The sequence below is a fragment of the Agelaius tricolor genome, unplaced genomic scaffold (genome assembly GCF_023055355.1).
Source record: "Agelaius tricolor isolate 1412-34295 unplaced genomic scaffold, bAgeTri1.0.p SCAF_3, whole genome shotgun sequence".
NCBI classification, from domain to species: Eukaryota; Metazoa; Chordata; class Aves; order Passeriformes; family Icteridae; genus Agelaius; species Agelaius tricolor.
In genome coordinates this window covers 54701584-54726052 of record NW_027269263.1, presented here as the reverse complement: position 1 = coordinate 54726052, position 24469 = coordinate 54701584, and the positions used below count along the sequence as shown (strand labels likewise).

Here is a 24469-nt window from a genome sequence, read left to right as displayed (position 1 = left end):
TGTCAGAATTATTACAAATGTAGGTGTATCAGGGGAGTGCTAATCAGTTAGCATCAAAGACATGGCAGCAGATTGGTGACTCTGGATGTGTATTTCTTCTGTCAGCCTGTGCTCGAGAAGAGTGCAACATATCTTACCTCAGGGAAATATTTTCCACAAAGATGTAATTTAAAACAGGTGCAATTGCAAATACTCCTTTAAATTGCAGACTTTGGACTTTGTATAGCAAGTCCAAATATATTGATGCATCTTTCAGTTTTAAGGATATTTCTAAAATTAATTCAGTTTCTTTATGAGCCATTGTGATACTTTTACAGAAGAAAAAGCACCATGTACATACATACATATGTATATGTGTGTGTGTGTCTTTATTTCCTTCCTCCATATATAAAGATATATAGGTGTCTCCCATGTAATGCTTAGCAGTGTTTTCAGCTCTCTCTTTTAATGTTTTAGACAAATTCTGTCCAAAATCCTCTTTGGTTGTCTAGATTCTCAGTCAAGTATACTTTACCTCAGAATGAGGTACTGGCACATTAAGCCAGTGAGGTGTTGGCGTATGAAGGAGAGTAGAATGATTTGAAAGATCATAGATCATTTGCCTGGCCTGACATGGGTCTGGAATTCTGCTTTTGTGTTTGTATTGCCATCTATTAATAGGTATCCTCATTAAAGAGTCATCATGGAGATAGGTAGTAAAATGCCTACCCTAAGAATTTACACTACCAGCCATTTTGTGGGCTCCCAAAGAGTAAATTCCTTTCTTCATTTGTTTATACCAGGTCAAAATAATTTTTTCAATGCAGAAATATTGGGCCAAAACAATGGAAAGTTTATTGTTTACCTTACACACTTCTAAGCGTATGAACTCGGGATCTGGCTACCGTTTCTTTTTCTCACATTTTAAAAGAATAAATCATTGAGCCTGAACTGTGCTCCTAAACATGCTTCCAGGTTTACATCTGACCTGTAATTCATACCTTAAATCCACACAGGGAAATGCCTGTTACTGTTGTATGTATGAAGGAGGGTTTAATTACACTAAAGGTGGTGTTTATGCCTAGGAGCCAGTCCTAGTGATTCAGACTGCTGGGGCTGGTGGAACCTCCTTACCTCAGCAGTTAACACTCACAAGCAGCTGTGGCACATACACTGGGCATTTGTGGTAAACTCTCTCTGAATAGATCCTAGAATGCTTAGGTCTTTGCCTTTTAAATATCTACACTGGCTAGTGTTCATTAACCTGTGTAGTTTTTACTTCATAATTACTTATACTGATTAATCATCTCTTGTTTTTGTTAGAATGGAAACCCTCAAAATCCATATTGCCATGGAATTGATGGTGTAATGGAGGCATACTACAGGAGTCTAAAATCTGTACAGCTTTATGGACCAACAAACTTTGCCCCTGTAATTAATCATGTAGCCAGGTAAGCATCACAACAGGTGCTGGGCAGAAACTTATTTGTGTCAGAACAAGTGCTGCATACAAAAGGCTGACAGTTACAAAGAAAGGTATTTTTTGACAGTTGTTTTGTTTATTCAGTCCCATAATTAATTACCTTGTGACTTTGAGTAGGTTTGAAGACCTGCAGAATTTAATTGCTGATTAAAAAGAAATACAGGTGATCCAGTTGACCAGCTTGAGTGAAAATCTTAGCAGAAATCATAAGGAAATAAAATTTTTGTCATGTCATGTTCCTTTTTTGTCCTTTAGAGCACAGAATTATTACTTCACAGAAAATTTATGCATCTATCAAAAATTATTATAAGCTCTGAGTTTTTTTAGGTATGTGTAGTTTCTCTAATCTCTGAATGTCCCAAATGTCAACAAAATCTTCCAGGTCTCTCTGTGCCAACAATTCCCAGCTGGTAGTGGTACTTTCAAGGCAGTGATACAGCTGTCACCATTGGGGAGCCATGATGCTGTTATGCAACACCTCATCTAACTCCTCAAAGTAAAAACCTCCCTGTGTTTATAGAAAGTTTCTTAAGAAGGATAATGTTGCCTTATTTTGGCAGACAAGATCTTGACTTATAATCTTGAGCTCAAGACCTTGGCAGTATAATACCTCCATGAATTTATATAGGAAAGGGATATGGCTTAGGTGATTTGCTGAACAGATTTTATTTTATTTATAGACACAAAGAGCTACTGGTTACAAAATAAAGAAGTAGGGATGTGTAAATCATTGTACTGGTAATGTTTTATTTATGAGCTTGCAAAATAGCTAATTTTAATAGCAAGAGATATTTATGTGCTATCTGGTTTGCTGTTGTTAGTTCTGCAGACCAGCAGAAAATAGTTTGCAAATTCTGGGGTGCAAAGAACTTTCTGTGCCCCCTAGCATGGCTAGATAGCTGATTTCAGCCATTTATCATTAGGGTTAGTTGTTTTGTTTTCAGATCACACCATTAAAATGATGTACATGTATTTTACATTGCTTGTCATCTGAGAGTATCTGTGTCCTTTAATCTTTCCTTTGACATGATCTCTTCAATAGCAGTTTTCCATATATGTGGCACTCAGTGTCTGCATTAGCCACATTATCTGGAAATCTAACCCAACAATTCTTCTGGCTCTTTCTTTTTCTTCAGAACTGGTCATAGCAGCTGAGATGCCTGACCCAGAACTTGGCAATTTATCTTAAGCCTGATGTTCATTGCAAAAATTGAAATTTTGGATCTGGTTTTATCGAAGTATTGACATAAAATCAGTTCTTTTTCTCACCAGTTGTTTTTCAGGAATATTTGCCAACATTTGCAGAATAACAGATGACTGTCCACCAGTATTAGTAGTCCTTCCACTGAACTTCTGTCTAAATATCAAGTTGTTGCAGACTTTGGAAGCTCCTCCTAGTAGCAAATTAGACTACATTAGACTACATTACAGTGGGAAAGCTAAGTGTGTTCACAGGGATTTCTACTGCATGATCATCCCTAGAGCAATCTGTGTACTAGTCCAGTTCTCAGTAACACCATTTTCCTTCAAGGTTCAATTTCTTGATTATTCTGGTGACTCTCATTGACATGGTACTGCCCTGCAGTTACTCTTTGAACCTACTTTCAGCCTCAAAGAAATTTCTTCTTTCCACATCCCTCCTACATAAAAGAGTGCCTCTGATGAAAGCTCTGTAACCAATGTCAGATATTACTATCCTGTTGTGATCTTGGTATTCTTTGGAAACTCTTTTGGCAGATAATGATTTTTTTATCCTTTCCCCATTTAGAGAGTTATCTAAACTACACCAGATTCAACTTAGTGTCATCTCCCCTCTCCCTTCCTCATGTAAGATCTTTCTTGCAAAAGGCTTTGGAGCATTTTAATCTGCGAAAAATTTGAAATAACCAAATTTCTGTTCCATTTCTTCAATGTAAGTATGTAGACAGTGTCAAGTGCTCAGGGAGGATAATAATGTTTATTTTACTCTTTCATCATACCTTGTCAATGCAATCATAATTGAAAAGTTTATAAGCAGTGTGGAAAAGTGAGATAAAAGAAGTCTCTGCTTGGCAGTAAAAACGTGTTCCATGGTAGGTCTTGCTAATCTCAATATTTAATTATCAGTCCCTACTTCCAGCATGCAAATAGGTGATATCCAACAGAGTCACTGCTTGTATGGCTTCTTTACCCATCTGGATCCTGGGGGGAGGCTGGAAGATGCTGATGTTCTGTAAATCAGTTGTGGCTTTCTCCAAGCTCTTATAAATGTTGTGGCTGCAGAATTGTATTTATCAGAAGTAATTGCCTGCAATGCACTGTGTTATCATCAGGGAATTTTGTAAACATATGTAAGCATTGTGGCCATCATTGAACATGCTCTGTTCAGTGAGCCAGGCCTTTCATATTCAGTGACCAATAAAATAGTGAGTTATTTCACAGTCTTATTAGGTATTTGGGCGTGTATTTAAAAGTATTCCTGAGGCAACTAATTTTTTTCTTTTACTGCTCTCTCTACAACTCACTGCACAAGGTTCTACTTCTTGACTTCACAGCACCAAGAGCCTTCATAAAAGTAGGAACTGTAGTGGCTGTGAAGCAGGAAACAGCTTCCCACAAAAAAAAGTTCTTCAGTTCAGGCCATAGAATTTAGTGAGGCTTTTTGGGCTCCCTCTCTTTCAGGACTTTGCAAACCTTCAAAAGCTGCTTGTTTTCAAAGAGTAGTTGCTTCTTGGGTCCTTTGACTGAGGTGGGAATGGCACTGGGTGTCACTGTGTGTATTTTCTCTTGCATTCCTGTACAGCACAAGGAGAAGCTTGAGTCTTGCAGGAAAGGACATTTGTGGGTGGTGCACAGAAATTAATATTGAGGCCAGGGCTGCAGGGTGTACATTCAGGTCTTTTACAAGACATGTGAACTATAAATCTGCAATTCACTTGTGAACTATAAATTCACATGTGAACTATAAATCTGCAATCATGGTCAACAGTAAGTAACCTGGATTTGTAAGGGAAAAAAAGAATAGAAAAATATGCAATGTGTTGATTCCTGTTAAGTTTTATTTGTGCTATAAACCCAACCATTCAGTATTCATGTATACCCTTCATGCAAAGCTCTGTGCCCCATAGGTAATGCCTATTAAACAACTTAGGCTTTCTAACATCTCATCATTCTATAAAGCACATTCTGTCCCTGCTCCTTTTGGTAGTGGTGCAGTTCCCATTTTTCACTGATGCAACACATGCAGATTGTCAATCTTGTATTAGTTATGTTTTTTCAATGTTCTCATTTAAAAGTATAAAGTCTGGCTTAGTTATGAATGTCTTTACTTTTGAAATTCACTGTGTTTTTTAGTTCTTGGTAGTCAAATTTTACAAATCCAGCTTGTTTTCATATTAATTCCTTTTATAAAGGTTTTTTTTTTACTATTATAATATTGGTTTTTCTTCCCTTAGATATGCTGCTTCAGTAAAAGATGGCTCCCAGTATTTTGTTCTTCTCATTATTACAGATGGAGTTATCTCTGATATGGCTCAGACAAAAGAATCCATAGTGAATGTAAGTTTTACTGAAAGTGTTGAAATAATGTTTGTAGGAATTCATATTTTAGGCAATAAAGCAAGTGGATTAAGAGTTCAGGCACTAGATTTGTTCCATGAGTACCCATTTTTACTAAATAGGAGAAGTTTATTATGCATAAAGATGAAAAGAAAGCAGAAGTTGAACTTGACCTAATTAGATAGTGTTTTGTGGTGATACTCTTCTCTCTAGCACTGTATGTTTGTATGATTTTACTCATCTATTTCTTGCCTCCTCCTTCCTCATGCACATCCCACCATGCAGTTCTGCATAGTGAACTCTTTTCTTTCCCATAATTGCTGACAGTTTTGATCCCCACACTTTTTTGAAACTGCCCCCAACTTTCTGATCCTGAATGGCAAGCATACCAATTATCTGATTTCCCTCAAAACAGTCCCTAAAACTCTGTAAGTTCCTTATTTGTTAGTTTCTGCATTTTCTGTTTTAGTTTCTGCATTATTTTCAGTATTTTTCTCTTCAAAACTGCCATGGGTATAGGTAATATTCTGTATTATGAGCAGGTTCTATTGTGCTTTTGCCTGTGGGAAATTTCAGATAAAAGTACTCACAGAAACACCCCTAGACATGGCTGGAAAAGATCTCTACCAGTAGTTTTTAACATACCACAGTGGATCTAGTTAACAGCAGAGTGGTGAGTTGAAAAGCCTACATTAAAGTAATTTAGCATCATGTCCAAGTGAATAGTGCAGAATTAGTTGGCATAGTTTTGAAGACCCACTATAAGTACCTCCTGTAGAGATTTGATGCTGTTTCAGTTTGTGGGGTGCACATGAAAATTCTGCCCCAGTGTTCTGCCTCTCCCTGGGGACCAAGATGCCCTCAGTCCCAGCCTGCAGCACATACACAGAATCTGTGTAATAATAAGCTTGGGAATTCATTCTCCAGCCCAGACTAGAAGTTTGAAACATAATTTCTTTTAGATGAGCTGCTCTTAGGTGACAAAAAGACTCAGTGCAGAAAAAAAGAGCAGCTCTTGGTTCTGACTCACGCTTCCATTTGAAGCCTGTGCATAAGAGAGCAGCGAGTGCAGTTGGCTGATACCTTGTAAGATTAATTCCTTTGTCACCAAGACATACAGAAAACTCTTGTTTTCAGTAATAGTTCATTTCAACAAATAATGGCTCTTAGTCTACAACTGTCTGGAAACACAGCAGATGTGTTAGCTTGGAATAAGTAGAAGTTTGATAATATTTGCTGTCTGGGTTTTTTATGAAGATGCCTTCATTTTCCTGCATATTTCTTGAAGTGTGAGCACAGTATACCATGCCAGAACTAATTAAATGCTCTTCAGTAGCAGTTTTTTTCAGTTTTAATTATATCCATAATACTAAAAAGGGCAATGATGTCCAATGCAACTTGATGTGTATAAAACTCAGAGTATATTTCAATTTTAACATTAATTGTGCTTTTAGGCATCTTTCTCATTACAGCATATATGTCAGACACATTCTGTTTTACCAAACTGTTTAAAGGTTATGCTGTCATTCAGGAAATGCCAACACTTAGGTTTATATGCAGAAGTTTAACTCTTTGTCTTTATGCTGTCCTTGCCACTTACTGTTTCATATTTCATTGTATCACATAATTCTGTGTCTGTGTGAGTAGGAATCTCTTTAAAGGATACTTTCTTACAATCAAAAATAACATTCTAGAAAACAGAAGGTTCTGTACTAAGAGATCAGAAGGTCTACATCTATGATTTTTTTTACAGGAGCAGTGTATGCTCCTGTTTAATGTTTAAAATGACTGTAGATATTTTACAGTTTATCACAATATCTCAATAAGCAACAGAGTTACCAGAATTATCTCAGTAAGTTGTGAACTCTGACATTTGCTGAATGTTCTTTGGTTTTAGTTGATACCTTCTTCATCAGAGGCAGATTCACATTATTTCTATAAACTGATGCTACTATCAGGACAGGAGAGTCTAATATTTAAGATAGTGTCTTCACAATTTTAAAGATTTTACAGAGTTTATTCAGAGAAAGCCAGATATCTTTGAATGAATAAGATAAAGTAAAATTAAAAATCTTACCACAGGCCAATTCTATATCTTGCTTGTCTGTGGCATGGATGATTGACTAGAGTAAAATTTCATTAATGGGATAAATGTAATACACATATTGCTCAAATAGATTATTTCTTTCCTTTTAAAAATTGGCATAAGATCAATGTAGAAATAGTGTCCCATAGTTGCAAGCACCTGTGTAAGATCAGGAAACAGCAAAGCACATTTAAATAAATGTCTGATTGTTATTAAATACATATTTGCAATTACTGTCAGTTTACAAAAGTTTCTACGAGAAATTTGTCCTCTTAGTTGTTATATTAATATTAAATGCTAACATAGTTTGTTGTATTTAATTAGCATTCTATATGATTCAAAGACTTGGTAATGGAAAAATAAAATAATCATGTGTCTTTCTATCTTCATCCAAGATGTTTTGTACCACTTAAGCAGACAGTTTACACCACTCAGCTTTTTAGGGGGGAAAATTGTTCTTTAAAACATAATTTCTGCGTGGTTTTTGTTCACTTTGTTCTCAGATCTCCTATTACTGGCAGAGGTTATGTAATGCATTAAACCTCTTTTTCTTCTTCTTTTGAAGGCTTCAAAGCTTCCAATGTCCATAATTATAGTGGGGGTAGGACCAGCAGAGTTTGATGGTAAGTGTTCTAGTGTTTTTTTCTAATATTTTAGATTTGCTTACAATTTAGTAATATGTAGCTTTCCAAACAAATATTGGTCTTTAAAAGAGCATTATATGAAGTGAGGAGTGAGTGCTGCTGGCATTTCCAGCTGGATTGATTGATTGATAACTCGGTGTGATTACAAGCTACCATGTGGAGCTGTGTAGCCCCTCAGGCTCTCTGTTCAAGCCAGAGCCATATGGGGGCTCAGCATTTACAGTAAAGTAAGTATACTCAAGAAATGTTCCATCTCTTCAACACAAATATTTAGATGCCTTGTGAAGTGTCAGTTGAGTGGAAATATTGATCTTACTGCAGTAATAAAATCTTGAGAAAAATAAATAAATTTGAGGCGATCTGGATTAAACAGGGTTTCACTTGGTGACAGGAGTGAGCCCTACTGTGCAGCAGCATTGACAGAATATTGCAGCAGGACAGAAATTGCCAGGTTATTTATATATTCTTTCCATGATATTCTGGAACACCATTCTCTGTTGTAATAACTAATCTGCTTCCATTATTTGTATTAATTTATTAAGTATGTATCACTGCCCTGTGAAGTGTAGATGTTGTGTGAGTCTGTTCCTCAAAGTCCTAAATAATTTCTTTTAATTCTAGTACATCTGGTTAGACACTATGCCTTCTGTGATACATAAAATGTACTTAGCACTACTACCACAGGTCTTTAGTGCTCACTAATGACTGTACATGTTAATTTTTGTACAAATACTCTAAATGTAGGAAAAAAGAGGAAAAAACAAGACAAAAATTATTTTATTTAAAATTTATTTTATTCCAAACATTATTCTTATGCTGCTGGGCAAGTGGTATAGTAGTCATAATTTTAAGTATCTTATTCCATGAAAAAATTGTCCCGGTGAACACTTGCACTTCAGATGATTGTATGCCACAATCTGTGAGAAAGGACATTTTATATTCATAAATGCATATGATGGAAATTTGTAAACTTCATTTTTACTCCTGGGAATTCCAACATTCCAACAAGTCCTGTGTTACTCACCATTCTCTGACCCCTCCATTGCATTTTCCCTTTCTCCCTGTTTGTCTAGTCCTTGGATTTGCCCAGGCTCCCTTTCTCAGTCAGGACATGTTCTTGGGGTGTCCTCCCTCCCCCTTTCCTCAGTTTGGGATTCTGTTTGTACTGCAGGATGCAGTTTCCATCTTTGGAGCCACAATCCCAGTATTTGTACTGCCTCAGTGAGATTCACCCTGAGCTGTATGCCAAATCTGTGGCCCCTCAGTGCCCAAGAGGACAGAGGAATTACTTCCATTTACAGAAATTCCTTCTGGAAGAAACAACAGACTCCATGTCTGCTGTGCCTGCAGGAGGGTGATGTTCAGGGTGTCTGCACATTCGAGTGCCCCCGGAGCTTCAGTTCTGCCCTAGAGAGACCAAGCTGCTCCTCTTCAGATCTCCCTGTTCCCTGCATCTCCCAGCCCCTGGGGGATACCAGAGGGGTTCCTAAAACTTTGAAATTTGGGTAGATGACACATACATTTGGCAGAGCTTCACTTAAAGGATGTGAGGATGACTGTAACAGGTCACATCAGAAGCATTTCTGTCCAGTATTCTGTAGCTGACATTGCCATGGGTAGTTCCCTAGAGAGTATGAAGAACAGACTAAGCAAATGTGATATTTCCCTGAATACTGGTTTTAGGTTGGAGTTTCCTGGGCAGGATGTGCTTTATGTCTATTTTGGAGATTTTTTAGGGAAACTCCTTCAAATACTTGCTCAGTGTCCTGGTTTGAACACGTGTACATTTTTGCAACAGCATCATCAGGCAACATGCTCTGCAGACCCACTGATTTGTTTCTTTAAACAAATATACTCTGTTCAGCTTGGCTCCTGATGGTGCCATTTATACTTTCCAGTTCTTGCTTCAGAAGAGCTAGGTTTGAAGTGCTGGTTTTAAATTTGTAAACCAGTTTGTAAATCCCTGAGAAGCTGAGGTGCAGGGCTTTGGTTTTTATAGCACACACTGAAAGCAGGTTTGTAGAACTGCAGATCCAACATCTCAGCAATAACCTGAGACCCCAAATCCATCCATTTCAACACTGACAAGAGAGCAGGTACATCCTTCCACCCAGAATGGCTTCCAGGTATCTGGACAACAGAGCTTACCTGTGTCCTGCTCAGAAGATACAAGAAGAATTCCCCAATAAATTTAATATTTTTTAAGCACTCCTCATTCCTTAGCATCAGCAGATACTGCTGTTTCAGTGTGAATGTGAGTTATTACCTCTCTGTGCTGTTTCCTCTGATATCTTCTGTAACAATAGCTGCTGAAGATGAATTCTTCTCTACCCCTGAAAGTATATATATATATTGCCTTACAAAACCAGATATACTTGCTGTTTTGAGAGATGAAAGGATAAAAACTTTTTCATAGTCTTTTCTGAAGGTGACAATAAAGATAAAAGTATGTATTGTTACCATGAAAAAGTGCAAAACAGCTACAAAACATGATGTATTTTCTGATGCAAATGATCTTAACAGTTACTGAAGGAAGAATTGTTGTTTTTTTATTGCTCAGAAGTGTAAGTTGTCTGAACTTTTTCTCAGTAAGATGATTTTATTGTGTACCTGAACTCATAGGGTTTTTTGTTTATTTTTTTAAGCTATGGAAGAACTGGATGGGGATGTAGTGAGGATTTCTTCAAGAGGAAGATTTGCAGAAAGAGACATTGTGCAGGTGGGAGAGAAAATATATTCTCATAGATAGATTTTACTGTTCCTCTTTGTTTTGAATTCTCATTTCTATCTATATTCCTACCTTTCATTTTACCTTAGCACTGACATACTTTATCTTGAGGTGTTTATAACAAGCTCAGAAACTCTCTGTGATAGCTCAAAGCCTTTTTATAACACACAAGAGTGGATCTGCATTTGTTAGGAAATGACCCCTAACTGGCAGGGCATTGTTATAAAGTCTTGGTGTTATGCAGCCATGGAGAAGAGTTAGCTACAGAAAATTTGGAGAAACATGATGTTTCTAGAAAAAAATGGGTTCTGGCTAAAAGTAAATCTTCTATGGAGGCCATATTTCCTGGTAGTGCCTGAATACATTCATAAAATAGAGTATTTAAGTTGGAAGGGACTTGCAACAGACATCTAGTGCAACTACCTGGCCATTTAAGTACAGGGCTGACTAAAAGTTAGAGCTTGTTAATAAGGGCATTGTCCAAATGCCTCTTAAACACTGACAGATTCAAACCTCACCTTAGAACTGCCATTTCTTCTTCTTCCTTTATTCCTCCCATTTGTCAAACTTCGTGCTGTTCACTTATTTTTCCTCTTACTAATTTTCACTTATTTCTGTTCAAGACAGGTTGGATTTTTATATTGTTGTTTAATAGAATATATATAGAGGAAGAATAAGTGAGCCATATCAATAGCTCATATTGCATGATAGTTAAGGTCAGATAGCAGCTGAAGAATTTTGGGATATGTTTATTTGTTTCCATTTATATCTGCAGGAACTGAAACTTCAAAATGTTTAATGTTACAAATACTGATACATGAATGTTTAAGGATTGATTTGATTGATAACTGCTGGTGGATGTAATATTTCAATCCAAGGAGGTGTTCAAAACATGTATTTGATACCTGATTTTATACTTTAGTTTTATTAGAATACAATAATAAGGAAAGCTACATAAATATATGGAAATGAAAATGATCAGAACTCTTTTTTTCAGTCTTCTTCAGTCTTTTTGCATGCTACATTAAAATTCTCTGTATTTGTTTTTTCTAAATGGGGATCAGAAATGAGCATAAGACAGAAATTAAATTATCATCATACTCTCTATGGATATACATTAAAGAAAGTCATGGATTCCTGAATTCTACTAGTTGAGAAAGACACTTCTTTCATTTTTGCAACATATAGAGATAACAGCTGATGACAAAGTGAGATACCAAAACTCTTAGAAGAGTAAAACATGCTGGCTTCTTTGGTCACTGTTGTCAGATAGTTTTGAAAGTAGGGATGATATAAGGCAGCTGAACAGGAGATAAGAAATAGTTTCTCATTTTGTCAAAGTCTTTGAAGTGTTCCTTGGTGTCCACATTGGGCTGCAGAGGGGCTGTCTGTAATGTTTAGTTCTGCAAATGTCAGTGCTTTCAGCAGAGCAGTGTGTGGACCCCAACTTCCTATTTCTGCAAAGCCCTGTGTGCCATCTCAGATTTTTTAAAGCTAATTCAGGTATCTTCTGGCAAGCATTACATTTATGTTTAAATGCATTTAAATATAAGCAACATAATTTCTCTAATAATAGCAGCCCAAAAAGCTTTAAAGAGCACAAATGGATAGAGTTCTAACATATTATGAACAAGATTTGTGAAAATGCTTTGCTTTGAGATTACTACCCTATGCTGAAAAAAAAAATGCAGTGAATACCCTTTTGTATTTCTTTGGAATTCATTGCATATCAGAATTGTAATAAAATGTTTATTTATTATTAATATATTTTAATCAGAATGTTGCCCCATGCCATATTGAATTACTCAAAGGCAGTATTATTTTGTGCTCTTTTTCTGTCTAAATACTAACAAATATTGACTTTATAGACTAACTAAATAAATAAAAAGGGATTCTGTCAAACTGTCTAAATTTGGTTTGACCTTTATTTTGTATCTAGCAAGCTGAAACTGATTTGCCTTTATAAAACTAACTACTCAAATAAAAAAGTGGGGGGTTTTGTGTATTAGGTTAATTAAAATTAACTAGTGAAATTACCTATTAATTCTAACAGTATTGTGAAATATTTTGATTAAATTAGTACAGGAAAAGTTTGTCTGTTAACAGTGAGTCACTGTATGTGTTATATTTGCTACTGGCTGCAATTCATTTAGAGGCATGTTCTGCACTATCTCCTCCTCACTAGGATCTATACATGTTGTGGGACTCTGTACTACACATGTACCACTTCTTCCTCAGTTTTAATTTCTGCTCCTTTCCTATCCCTTTGCTGGTTAAGACATTTTAGGAGAATATTTACTTATAGTGATGCACCTGTTGTTTCTCCTGAGAATTTGGCACATCAGCCTTTTTAATTAAACTCTTAAATTACAGAAAAAGCACTTGGCATTCCATCAGTTTCCCTTTGGTTTCTCCTATGCCTTTCATTCTGTTCCTCTGCCATCTCCATGTTAGCTGTCCTTGTACATCTCTAGGTTTGCTTTCCTGTCCATAGTTCCTCCAGCTGCTCTGACATCTCTGCAGTGTGGGGAGAGGAGGAGAAGAGCTAAATCAGGCCATCTGTGTTGTATAATTGCATTTCAACAATTACACTGTTGAAATAGCCCCACTTTGCTACAGAACAGGGGTCTGTGATTTCATGTCTGCAGACTAATGGGTAAGGGGATCTCCTAGGATGGGATGCATGTTCTTTAACTCAGACTGCATGTACTTTTTACACAAGGAAAAAAATCAAGGAGCCTGGATTGTTTCCTTTTGGTATGCCAGTAGCACAAGATTCTCATTAAGTATTACAAAATCCAAGCCAGGGCTGGGCAGGTAAATGGTTCAGGTGTTGAACATCTAGATATCACATAACAACTTATTTTTTGATCCAATAATTTTTGCTTAGCTTCTTTATGCTTTTGTTAATATTATATTAAAGGTGTTCAGGTGGTTCAGAGTTCTACTAGGTATAATGCAAAATGGTCAAAAATTTTAAAGTCATACTTTCTGTTTTGTTCACTTCAGAGGTCAAAAAAAATCTACTCACCAAGTGCCAGAGTGGAGGCAGTCTGGTGGGTGGCCCCAGGAGCAGGGAATGGAAGCTGAGACTGGCTTCTGAGACAGAATTACCTTCTTGCATGGAAAGGGTTGGGAGATAACCCAAATATATCAGGGAAGCACATCATCAGCAACCTGAGCTAGCCATGGCTCATGTGAAGGGGTTCACCCAAGGGAAAGTGTTACACTGTTTCTATTAGAAGGAGATCTATAAAAATTGAGATACAATGTTTATTTATAAAATATATAACATAAAATGCAACTTATGTATGGGTACATTAAAGCTGTGTAAGATAACATGTTCATGTACTCTAACCCCTAGGCTGAGCTTTCTTCTTTCATGTTGTAAGCTACATTCTGTGTCTGAGTGAAGGTCTCTTTTGTTTTGTAGTTCGTGCCATTCCGAGATTACATTGACAGAAGTGGAAACCACGTGTTGAGCATGGCAAGACTTGCTAAAGATGTATTGGCTGAAATCCCAGAGCAGTTCCTGTCCTACATGAGAGTCAGAGGAATAAAGCCATCGCCTGCACCACCCCCCTACACACCCCCAGTTCACGTGTTGCAGACTCAGATATGACTGCTCTGAAGTGTTTAGCATTTATCACAAATCTCTGGATGCAGCAGTAGCTTCTGATAACTTTTTGGAGCTAGAAAAGTTCTCTTCACATACCAAAATTCTCCTATTAGTTGCATAAGCAACTGGAAAGCTTTTAAATGCTAGGAGCAAAATGTTGACGTTCTGAGACTTTTTTTTTTAGTCCAAACACCCTACTTTTTTGATGTAATTATTGGAGGGGGGAAGCACAAGTCAGGTATTCAACTCAGAAGATTGGGTCCTCTCTGAATACTGTGTGTATATAAATGTATAGGAATGCTATTACTCTGTATCAATGTTTACATGTTACTATTTTTAAATTTCAGTACTTTTATATCTATTCTTAAGAATAAAAGTTTGGAATATTGACTCACATGTCTTCTAGCTTGCAATAGTTTGTCACAAGATAACAAGAGAAGCAATATCTCTTTGAATGTTTGTCCAGACAAATACAAATGAAAGCTAAGGACAAATATATCAATGTGTTTTAAAGTAACTGAAGTGCTTCAATCAGTTCTCAGTAATCCATTCATCTCATGTATTGAAAATTTCAACTCCTAAATGTGAATAACATAATGGCATATGACTTATAATTGGCTCCAGACTGAGGGGGAGGTATGTGTATTTTTTTCACAGATTCTCCAATTTCTGAGTTTATCTAAGTTTACAGTTTTTTAAACTAACTACTGAAACAAATTAGAATAGTTACTTGCTGTAATTATTTAAAGAAAATTACCTCAATCCAGAACTATCAGCGTGTTATAGTTGACTCACTGAGCTCATTAAATCATATAATACATTCCTTAAAGCACTGGAAATTTTGCATCAGAAATGTCTTTTGAAGTGATTACAGCAGATGTTTTATAATGGACCATTTTAAACTCCAAAAATTTTAAATCTTAACTTTTTTTTTGTCTAGATTGCCCATTCAAAGGGATATTGGGCTTAATAATATTTGGGTTTAATATTGTCATTTAATCACATTTCCATTCAGGGTGCATGAATAATAAAGTTAATTAACTGGTTTTAAAATTGCACAACTATGTTGCTTTGTTCACAATTTTGTGTACGGAACTACCCAAAAAAATTTATTATATGCCTGTTGATATATAATTACAAAATGGTTTTGCATGTATATTTTGTACAAAATACACAGTTTTGTGAGTTTGTGTCAGATACATTTTATTTAGAACTAATGGCCTTAAATTTCACAGAACTCCTGAAATGATTGTGAATTGCCTTCAGATACTGTTTAAACTGAACATTATTTTTTTTTGTGTCACAGTTGTAATTGTCTTGTATATGTAACTTTTTTCTTTGCATATAACCTGTTTACTAATTCTGTTTCTTACTACTGTATGTTGTAATGTACAGTATAAAACTAAGGTGCATTTTTTAAGCATGAGAAGTTTTTTGCCAGAAAACATATCTTCAATATTAATGGCATAACTATGTAAATGCAGAATCTTCCAGTTTTAAATATATTTAACTTCCTTTAACTATTTCGTGTGGGAAATTATGTTTTCCAAATAATTATTCTGTTAACAAAAACAAAAAAAAATCTTTTTTTGGAAAAAAAAAATCTTGTTTTATTTTTATTTTGAAACAGTTTTTACATAAATATGGACTTTAATTTTCTCACCAAAATATGTATTTCTTAGTGGATTGATGTTGCATGAGTGAAATTTGATACTTGGCAACTACAAATTTTGATGAAAGTGCATCATAAAGAGTAAGTTTAAATCTAATATATGGTGGTGGTGTTCTCCTTTCATCTTCTACATTTATTTTTTGCATGATCAATGTTGGCACTTTTGAAAAAATTGAAGTTATACTATGTTTCTCCTGTTTCATTTGATTAGGCAAATCTTTATGCTGATATTTGTGCTGGTTCCCAGTGGGCCATGTATTCAACATATCACTAGAAGGCCAGAACACAAACTTACTCAGCTGAGAGTAATTTATTAGCTCTCATTTAGCCAGTACCTTTATTAGTTTAATCTCAAAACTAATCTAGCAGTTCATTTAACAAGTGAAAGAACTTTTAAAGAAAGGTATTACTTCATCAAAGTTATTTTGTATATCCAGCCTAAGCACCAGTCTATTCTATTCCACACTGTTGGGGTTTTTTTTCTTCTGTTTAGTATTGGGTTCTAAATATAACATATTTAATGGAAAGAAATAGTTGTGATAAGTGAACTGAGAACTCTAGTGGAAAATGGCTCTTTCCAGACCTGTGAGATTCTCTGTGCTTGACATCTTGAATCTGTAACATGTGAGAATCATTACATAATCTCACATATTAACTCTCATTCCAGTTTTTTGGGGATGAGAGTTAAAGCTTGGAGCTTGAATTTCTCCAAAAAATCACCTACAGCCATTTTTACTCCTGGCTTTATTCTCAAGAGTAATGGAACACAAAATTCTTATTCCTTCCCAAGAAATGCTAGCTGCTATCAAAACTTACTAACTTGTCATGCCCGAAGAGTAGCAGAGGGCATTTATGTTTACAAAAAGTAAAAGGTGACACATTATGTGACAGGTGAGTTGTCCTGAGAGAAACTGTTGGCCTTGACAGAACCTCCCTTCCACTGGTATGCATCTTGCAATAGATATTTTCTTCATAATACATGCAAAAAATCTTCTGGCACAAATTTCCTTCAAATGAGGAAATTCACTCTTGAATTAGACTCCACTGGCTCATGGAGTCTAAGTCAAGAGCGACTCCTAGGTTGGATTCAGACTGGTGAGGAATTGATGCTAATCTGGAAGAAGAAACTGGTTTGATCTTGGTTACAAAATAGAATTTTGTCATTTTAGGCAAAGATGGAAGGTTATAGTAGAATTTACATGGGCTTCAAATCCGCTCAGTGGTCTGCAAAAAGAGTTTGTTGTGTAGTGCCCCAGGGAAGTGTCTCTAGGAGATGAAGAGGATTCAGGAGGGTGCTGTTCTCTAAGAAGTTGCATTTGGGAAAGCTGGAAATTCTCACCTAAGTAGGAGCAGATGAAATTCACTCCAGGATACTTCATAAAATGAAACAAACAGAATGATAAATTATTTATCATCTTTAAGAACTAATAAAAGGACACATAATGAGAAGTTACACCAGTGCAATGGGAAAGCTGGGAGCATAGTAAGAGGCCATTATAATTGTTCCAGAAGTCCTTTAAAAAGAAAAATCAACAAGAATAGGAAGAATATGTAGCTATGTATAAATGTAAAAGCAAGATCAGTGTAAAAAAGAACAGAAAAACTCAAAAAATTTTATGACTGTAAAAACCTAAAGAAACCTCTGCTAGAAAGGGAAATTAAATCAATTATTTAGCAAAAGGATGAACATTGAGTCCATTAGGGAAAACCTAAGTACTCAATGGGGTTTTTTCCTTCAAGCTTCACAGAAGAGGGATAATCATTGAATTAAATAGTCAATTAAAAATAAAGACATCCAGACTAAGGTTTACCTCTACCAATAAAAATTTGCTGCTACTACATAGTTTTGGGACAGTTTTCTTAAAAAGCAATATAATGAGCTTTAGGATAAAAAAGAGAAGCAGCTGCTCTAAGAAGACATTTTAAAAGCAGAGCAGGATACTGGCCTTGTTTGAAGTGTTGTGAAGTACTCTAAGGCTGGTTAGATTGTTCAGAGAAATGCTATCAGTCTTCCATCATCAAACTCAAGAAATAGAACAATTGCTGTTCCCTAGGGACCTTCTTGCTTTTGATATTACTTGGCCATTTCCATTGATGAAGCAATATATAATATTTTGTTATTAAATTATTGGATTATATCAACTGGAGATAATTTAATCACTTCCAAAAATTGAATTAAAACTTGAAATTATTTTTATGAATTAGAAAAATTGCCTAAAAGAGAGGAGCAAATTCAATCAGGACAAATAGGTAAGAGTACTAGAGTAACAAAAATCTACTGCACAGTTACAGCACTTTTTGGCTCTGCAGCAATTTTTTAGAACAGTGTCTGAGGCTGTAGTGGATCACAAAACAGAGAGTGAGGGGAAGGTGTCATAAGTAAAACACTGAATAATGGCCACCTGAGATAATCCATGTTCTCACATTAGTAAGGCTTTGGCTCATGTACTGGGTGCAGTTTTGAGACTTCAGATACCAGGTGGATCAACTGGAAGGACTCTCAGAGGGGCACTGACTGCCAGAACAATTTGGGAAAATGATCAGAGAGGATTTCAGGTCATCTCTGAGCTCCCAGAGCAAGGGAGATGCATGAGAGCAGGACCAGCCCTAGTGAATGCATGTGTGGGGAAGCAGGTGGGTGCCACTGCAGCAGAAACACTTTCAGAAGGACAGACTGCCCATTCCCATTGCTGGGTTCCTGTTTCATACTGTTCATCTTTTTCATGTGAAATGCCCTCCACTTTTAAACTGGCTTGTAGCACTTGTACACATTTTCTGCAGTGCTGCATGGTGGATTTTTGCTTCTTTGCCACTGAGTTGGTAGGGCATGGCTTCAGGTGTTCTTTCCAGCCAGCAATTATGCATTGCCGTGTGTGTGCAAGTGGCTGTAGATGAATGGTATTTTCAAGCTGGCCATCTAAAGAAAGGGTGTAGAGTACTTCAGTTTGGAGCATGTGCCTACAGCTGAACACTTGACAATAATAAATTTCATCATTGGAATTTTTATTTGATGATTTTATTTTGCAAACCATCGAAGGCATTGAAGTGACTGAGTGTTCTTACAGATATCCCATCCTGGAGAAGGTGCACAAAGGCTGTGTGACACCTGCCCAGGAATCATGCAGTGTGGATCCTGTGGTGGGAGGACCTTCCCAAGCCCCTGCAGGCTGTGCCTGTGCACTGAACAATTCCATCACTCCTGCACTGCTTTGTTTCCCAGGGAGCAAAAATTCTGCCCAGCTCTGAGAAGAACAAGACTGCAGTAATGACTGAGGGGCCTGTGTGTCCCTGTGCCACAGGCTGCCCTGTGGTTTGCTTTGCTTCAGGCTGATCATGAAATCAAAGCAATTGACTGGATGTGCACAGTGATTAGCACTGAATGCTGTGCTTTAAACTGAGGGGGCCATCAGCACACAATCACCAGCCAGAGGGAATTCAAGGAGAAGAAAATTGTCTCTCTTCCATGAGCAAAGGGCTACTGCAGACTGTGGAGAAGATTAAATACTTCCCTGGTACGAGGCAGGAAAGCTCTGAAAGGACAGGAGTGACCAGGCAGCCTTGGCCTATGGCTTTCTGTGAGCAGGAGGGAATGGAAAACATCAATAGGTGCTCAAACCTGGAGGAAAGGGAGAGTCCAGCAGGAGTCTCTCATGACAGTTTCTGGCAAATGTTGCCAATAATGCAGTAAACAAAGGAGTTAGAGGCTACATTTTTAAAGTGAATGAAAGTATTAGCTCGCCAGGATTGCAGGCTGGGAAGCCTGAATAAATTAAAAAATTGTTTTGATGAGTGGAAGGGAAGGTCAGGGAAAAAAATGGTGGAAAATATTACATTCAGGAGGGAGATAAATAAGCACAAATGGAATGAAAATATAAGACACCTTTATAAGCAGCAGTTTGGTACTAAATAATTTGTGGATTACAGCTGAACTGCAAACAGAATATGAATCCAATTGTGATACTGCTGCATAAAAAGCAAAGATCACCCTGGAAGATGCTGACAGCAGGTGTGTTCATATTGCAAGAGAGAGAATAATTTCTCCAGGCTAAGCTGTCCTGAAGCCTGAGCTGTGTCTGGTCCATGGGGTCACACTTTAGGAACAACACAGACAACTTTGAAAGAGTCCAGGAGAGAAAAAAAGTGGATGGTTTTTAACCTGTGAGGGAAAAAGTAAAGCACTTGGGTGTGTTTTGTATGCAGATTGCCAGAGGGAGTGTGGTAACTGTGTCTGTGCACGGGGTGCTGCTCTCAAAGGCCAGCAGTGATGGGTGATGCTGCTGTCTTTGGCAGCAGGGGTGGCTTCCATGGGCAGATAGGCAAACCTCCCAAACTGTCTGGAGGCCCCTTCTAGTGCATCTTAGGGAAATTACATCATCTTTGTCTTAGAAATTTGTTTAGATCTAACAACTGGACAGTTGCTAGGGATTCCCTCATTGTGCAGCCTCCTTCTGAACAGGGAAATAATACATTAAATAGTTAAATATCCTCCTGAAGCCCCCTTTGTCAGTCCTACAAAGGTAGGTGGCCTAATTAAGAAAGAAGAAAGGATAATGCAGAGGGAAAGGACTGGAGTGCATGGGTGATTAGGAAGGCACCAGGAGGGCTGAAGAAAGCCCTGGTGAGTTCTTGTCTGAAATACATGTGTGCTTCCAGTCACCTGTTTCCAAAGCAATGGCTCAGAGGCTCATGAAGATGGAGACCCTTAGGAGACTTGCATCCAGTGGGCAGGAGAGGCAACCAGCCCCTGTGTGACCAAAGGCTATGAGGAGGGAAGAGTCTCATGGGGAAGGTCAGGTGAGGAGCAGGATATGCCAAGCAAATTGGTATAAGTGGACAGCAAGATGGGAGTCCCCACCTGTACACCTGAGGTTTTGCAACAAGGTGTTGGAAGAGCAGGAAAACTGTCCCATTATTGATAATTAAGTACAGTCAATTCTACAGTTATGACACCTTGGCTTGATGTACTCAGTCAACTGTTCTTACCCACCAAAACCCAGCAAAACCCAGAAATATTCCCTATGATTCTATAAAAGGAACAACACACAATGTGCTGTTGGCTCCTTGAGATTCATAGCACTAGGCTGTACTGAAACATGCAGTCCCTTCAGTAAAAAAACTGGTATTTGCCTCATATCTCTGATTCACTCACTGATAGCAGGCAAATCTTTGCATAAAAGAATTGAAGAATCTTTAAGGGATGTTGGAATAAAGCTATTGTTAGGTTAACATTATCAGGTGCTTTTAAATCTGTGCTTTGCATGTTTATCATGTTAAAATTCAGAAATAAATGCCCCCTTTGTGTGGTGGGGAAATCACTTTACAATGCAAGCTGTAATTGCTCTCCCCAATGACCTTCTGTTGAGCTCATGGTTTTCTCCTCCAGTTGGAGCTGCAGACATTCACTGTTTTGTTGTAACCATGAAAATTATTTGATAACAAGAACCCCTCTGGTTTTAAACATGAGTCATCCTCTTTTTCTCCTATCTAGACCTCCTCAAAACTTGTCTTTTTTCTATAACTCAAACCCATACAAATCTCAGCAAGTGCCACTGTGGTAGCCCTACAAAAAGCCTAAAATAAAACTGCTTTCTAGCATTTTACTCAGTGAGTCAATCACTAGAACTGACACTATGGAGAAATCACACCTGCTAATGAAATTGGCTATTTACCTGTTACTAAGTGCCCTCCAGCATAGGAAGAGGTTTTACAGCATATAAAACCCCAAACCTACACCTCAGTTGTAGACACAGCACAGTTGCTTCTGAAGTAGCTTTTCCCATCTTGCCAAGCCTCTCAGAAGAATGCAGGCAGGAAGAAGGTGATGCCACTGTGAGTGTGAAAAACCACTGAATTGCAGCATTTCGTTATTGGAGATATGCTGTCAGCTGCACTGCAACATTTCCCACTGTCCTGGAAGAATCAGCAAGAGAAGACATGTGTTTGAGCACACACCCACCATATTAGTGAGGGGTTTTTCTGGCCCTGTTGGGTGCTTCATGGTACAGAAGACTCTAAATGCTCATTCATATGTGCACAGTGTCATTATCAATAGATCTATCTATTACCTGTCATTGCAAGGAAGTACCAGGCTTCCAAAATCTATTTTTCACAATGGCAAAACCAACTGAAATATTGCTTTATTTAGAACCTGTTAGACTGAATAGGTTGTTTAAAGAGGATGTTTAAAGTATCACTGTACTTGGTGGGTAAGTGCTCCCCTCCTGAGCAGGTAGGAGCTGCCATATGCGCTTCTCTCTCCAGGAGCTGCTGGCTTTTGCTGTGTGCTGGACTGCTGCATGCTCTAAGAGGTGCAGCAGGGCAGTCAGGGCACCCAGCTGCTGGGAGGCTGTGCCTCAGGCCAGCATGCTCGACCCCCAAGGACAGCAGCAGGCAGATTTCATTGTAAGTGAGCACTGCAAAGCTGCATGGCTCACATGGCAGGGCCCCTGTGCTGCAGCTCATCAGGCCTGAGCAGCCAGAGAGCTCTTCCGGCTGCTGCTCCCTTCTCACTCTTATTAAATTACAAACCATCTAAATTGTGATTACTCTAAAGAAAACTAAATGATCTTGTCCTCCAGGTGCCTCATTACGGCATCTGTTAGAAATAAGGCAGTGACAGGTCGAGGAAGCTCCAGACATCTCCATTGCTTTCTAAAATTTGTGTGAATTTCATTAGGAGTTGGAGTGCAGGGGTTTGGCCATGCACTGCTTTGCCTTCCCTGCTGGCTTGTTCCTGTGCCCAGGCAGATGTCAAAGAGTTAAGAAGGAGGGAGAAGTCCCTGCATGATTTGAAAACTCTCCCACCTGTTTGTTTTGTGTGCTGTTTAACCTCAAATCTGAGCTTCAGCACGGAGTCAGAGCAGGAGCACCTCCCTCTGTTCCCTTTCTTCCCACTGCTGTGTTTCCACCCCTCCACCCTCGTGGCTTCTCCAGCACCTTCTGCTGCACACAGGGCTGCAGTGTGAGAGCACTGCAGTGACAGCCACCCCTGTTTCCTCAGGACACCCCCCTGAGCCCCACAGGCAGATGCTGAGGGAGCAAACCCCAGTGGGGGCTTGGTGAGGAAGGGCAGGGCTGGCATGACCTCCTCCAGGACTGCCATCTAGGGCCTTGTGCTGCCTCTGCCCTGGCCCTTAGGGATGGTTCAGTAGCCCTTTTCCTGGAGTTTAGGGCTTCTCTAAAGATTGAATTATGTGTATGTCCATCATCTGGACAATCTGCTCTGGGAAGAAGTAATAGCCCTCCTTACCCAGAGCAGCCAGCTGTACCTAAAGTTGGACTCAGCAGGAGTGCGAGTGACACGTGGCTGTTCAAAGCCACAAAGGGAGCCACTATTTCTGGGAGCACATTTGTTTCCTCCAGTGTTCCCATCTGGCAGAGGCAGAAGAGTTGATGTTGGAAAACCTGTGGTCCAGGTGCCAGCAAAGCCCCCAGCCAGGGAGATGGGGCAGGTCTGGCTCTGGCAGTGGGCACAGTCAGCCTGGGAGATAAAAGGCCATAAGTGGTGACCTCACAGATTTTTGTTTTAAACAAACTCCTGAAAGGGATCTCTGACCTCTCAGCCCCCTCCTGAGAGCAAGAAATCTGTGCTGCAGCAGATGAACAGGAGCTCTTGCCAGGTAGGATATGTGGTGGAGCATTGGATGAGTCAGGCATGGAGCTATTTCTCATTTATACCTGTGTAGCTGCTGACAAATCTTCAGTTAAACCTGAGCAAAACCTGAGCAAAATGTAGGCAGAATCACAGCTTTGATGGTTTTTGGAATGCACCTTTTTTGCAAGGAAATCACCATTTTCCCAGCTGCTGGTAGGAATTGACAGGAAAAGCCAGAATAACCCCCTGTTCTGTCACATCAAAGAGTGGGAGGCAAACTTCATAAAGATCAAAGATGTGAAATGGGTAAAATTCAACAACTTAGATCTTACCTGCTGTCAGAATCACCAGGCTGGCGTTTGCCCTCACAAGGAACGGAATAAAAAACCAACAAAACCAAACACAAAAAGGAAGGCATTTGCCAAATAGGTGCTTTCAATTAAGAGACCATATAGTAATGATAACCATGAGAAACTGTCTTGTGGTGAGCCTCCTTTCTTGGGTTCTCTGCTGGAAGTCCATCCTTGCACAGGCTGTCCTGGCATACAGCTCTCTGCAGAGCTGGCAGCCTCCTCCACTGATGGCCAATTATCACTGGAGGATCCAGGAGTGATTGCACAGAGTCTTGGGCTGCAATGAATTCTCCAGGTTTAAATTCAAGCACTTGGCACTTGAAGTAATGCCATGATAGTGCTCTGTGAAGCTGATGAAAATCTTTCAAGTCAAGTGTTGGCTTGAAAGATTTTCAACCCTACCCTGTATCAAGTGATGCCAGAAAAGGTTGTCTTGGAGGGTTTCATGTATTGTCGTGGGCTCTAGTGGAAGAAGAAGGACAGAGCAGAGGTGCTGGCACCTGTGAGTGCATGAGCATTCATCCTGGGCTTAGGGGAGAAGGGGATTTGCAAACACAGTCACACAGCCAAAGGGACCCAGCTACTCCTCCCACGTGTTTCCCAGAGGAGAGGCAGCCCCACAGCTCTGCACTGGCTGCTGGAGCAGCACTGGGCTGTGCCTGGGGCTGTGTGCTCAGGGAGTGGTGGCAGTGGCACCATGGCAGGGATGTGGCAATGGGTAGAGGAACAAGCACAGCACAGGATGGGTGTGCAGCCCTGCCACCACTGTCACCA

The 24469-nt window shown here is 38.7% G+C and overlaps 1 protein-coding gene across 2 annotated transcripts in view; it reads left to right on the top strand.

Moving 5' to 3' along the window:
• Positions 1–15845, top strand: part of CPNE8 (copine 8) — a 72023-nt gene extending 56178 nt beyond the window's left edge. For both annotated transcript variants that reach the window (XM_071423881.1, XM_071423882.1), the window contains 5 exons: positions 1303–1430; positions 4897–4999; positions 7651–7708; positions 10375–10448; positions 13891–15845. In XM_071423881.1, coding sequence (XP_071279982.1) covers positions 1303–1430; positions 4897–4999; positions 7651–7708; positions 10375–10448; positions 13891–14079 — 552 coding nt within the window. In that variant the 3' untranslated portion in view covers positions 14080–15845. The remainder of the gene's footprint in view (positions 1–1302; positions 1431–4896; positions 5000–7650; positions 7709–10374; positions 10449–13890) is intronic.
• The last annotated feature ends 8624 nt before the right edge of the window (positions 15846–24469 follow it).